At 34.5% G+C, this 2,242-nt stretch overlaps 1 protein-coding gene across 1 annotated transcript; it reads right to left on the bottom strand.

The window, feature by feature from the left end:
- Positions 1-922: 922 nt before the first annotated feature.
- Positions 923-1,943, bottom strand: LOC112451629. Its single transcript, XM_025011380.1, has 2 exons — positions 1,592-1,943; positions 923-988 (listed from the first exon to the last, which is right to left on the bottom strand). Exons 1-2 carry the CDS (start codon positions 1,856-1,858, stop codon positions 953-955), a joined length of 303 nt encoding a protein of 100 aa, XP_024867148.1. The 5' UTR covers positions 1,859-1,943; the 3' UTR covers positions 923-952.
- Between the last annotated feature and the right edge of the window lie 299 nt (positions 1,944-2,242).

Here is a 2,242-nt window from a genome sequence, read left to right as displayed (position 1 = left end):
AAATTAAATACGAGCATTTGTTAAATGGACCGATGGATATTTGTCGAAAAACACATATTAATTTTTATTATAATTAAAATATCGTGGAATGTATCTTTTTTATATTTGTAAATTTTTAACTATTTTAACTTGTTATATAAGTTATATATTATTTTAGTTGTATAGTGTAATACGTAATATAAATATCAAAATCAGGTGGATTATTTTAATCCGCGATATTATTAAAGTCTTTCATAGATCGTTCTCAAAGGCAATGCATTTGCGTAGAAGAAGTTATTGTTTTACCTGACAATTATACAATGGTCATTCAAATATAAATGGCATTTATGCTCGTAGGGATTGAATTATTCAGTCAATTAAATGGAATAATAAATTAAGCGAGTTAGCGACTGCGCAGCGGAGTGCAGAAATATGTATGCTGACAAACTCCATAGTGTGGTAATTTATTTCTTTTAATAATTGTTCTTTGCCCGCGTTCCGACAGATGTGGCTATTTTATCTCGAATAACGCGTAAAATATATTTGACAAAAACTACAATTTTCTTGATTTATATTTGTGAGAATGTATGGTATTTCGATTGCGCCATTGGTGCGAATAAGTGAAACGTAACGGAAGGAAGTGGAAGAAAAGAAACACGTAACATTTAAGGAGATGAAGATACATGAAATGAGACAAGAAGGAAAAGAAGGGACAAAGGGTGGGCTGCTCGTAATTAGCAGGCACGTGGCTAATGAATTGCGACCAAAGTAATATCGCATCCCATTAAAAAGGCTTTCGAGCGACATGAGTACCGTGTACCGCAGAACTTAAAATCGTGCCTTGAGAACTCACTTTTGCAAATGCGGGAGCGTGCGGTTGCGGTAAGTAATTTCGGCGAAGTTAACCCGCTTTTGCGATCCCCAGGCTCCATCGGTTTCGTGGCGGGATTACCCGTATATGTAAGGTATTAATTTATCTCGTCGAAACCTTCGAGTTGCAGCTGCAATTCTGTAAAACACATTAATTACGTTACGCCTACCAACTTTGCGCGAAAAAGTTGTTGAATAAACGAGATCCTTAAACGTAATCACAGATCGAAAGTTGCTGGAAAGGTTCGTGTTGAAGAGCCGGGAAGAGAGAAAAATAAAAAAATAGGTATATATAAGTGCTGTTGGATAAAATTCCAATTGGGAATTATTAGATAGAACTTACAGTTATTTCATAAACTGAAAATAAACGAAAAATAAACTGAAAGAGATATACATATAAACTTGATAGAACAATAATAATAATGTATTTTTGTGTCGTTTAAAACTTTATAATGTGAGAGTCCTACAGAATTTCGCAAGTATATTGAATAAAGTTTCATTTCAGTATCGCGCAAAATTTTCAATTTGCATCTAATAATTTTCATATCGTAATTTAAAGAATTTCATAGATAAATTCTTGCCGAAATTGAAACGCGTTATATCACTCCGCTATTCCATTAAATTCCAGAACGCTTTCGAACGAATTTCTGTATCTTCAGACAAATTCCGGGTGTTACGTTAAATGTATATTACGGCCGAAACCGAAGATCTAAAACTTGCTTGGCGTATAGAGGTAAGATACCTGTGGGGTACCATGGATTTCTTGCCTCTTGAGTTTGTCGTAATTGTTCCACGTGATGTAAACTTTGCCCCGAGGTTCAAAGTTGGTATGCTCGCAGGTATGTCCGTTGTCATGCCACCAGGTATGCCCGTTGATATGCCAGCAGTTATGCTTCCAGATATACCATTGGGTATATTTGAAGTCAGACTGCTTGGTATGCTTGCCGTGAAGTCTGCAGGTGAGTCTACGTCTGTAGTGAAATGTAAGTAAAAGACTGCGTATTCGCATTAATTAGCAAAATATTCCTTTGATACATCAATGTTGAAATGTAGACAAAGATTTTACAAAATTGAAGAGTTTGCAAAATAATCATCTCGTGATAAATTTATAAAATTAATTATTGAAATGTAACGCAGTAATACACCTAATTTGTCGTTTTGATACTTATTCGTATTTAGAAAACCGTGGAGGAAAAATAAAACTTTAGCTTACTTAGACGTCGATAACAATTCTCGTGATTTATTATTTAATATCCAATTATAGTGAGTTAGTGAGACATAATCGTTTTATACCTAGCGGCAATTTATTCCCTGTTACATCGGGCGTTATTACGAATTTCCAAATTGGTGCAACAGATATGTATATTCGGTGAAACAAGTTTTGTCTTTTCGT

This window comes from Temnothorax curvispinosus, unplaced genomic scaffold (assembly GCF_003070985.1).
Source record: "Temnothorax curvispinosus isolate PA1 unplaced genomic scaffold, ASM307098v1 QBEX01002427.1, whole genome shotgun sequence".
Lineage (NCBI taxonomy): Eukaryota > Metazoa > Arthropoda > Insecta > Hymenoptera > Formicidae > Temnothorax > Temnothorax curvispinosus.
This window is presented reverse-complemented; position numbering and strand designations above follow the sequence as displayed.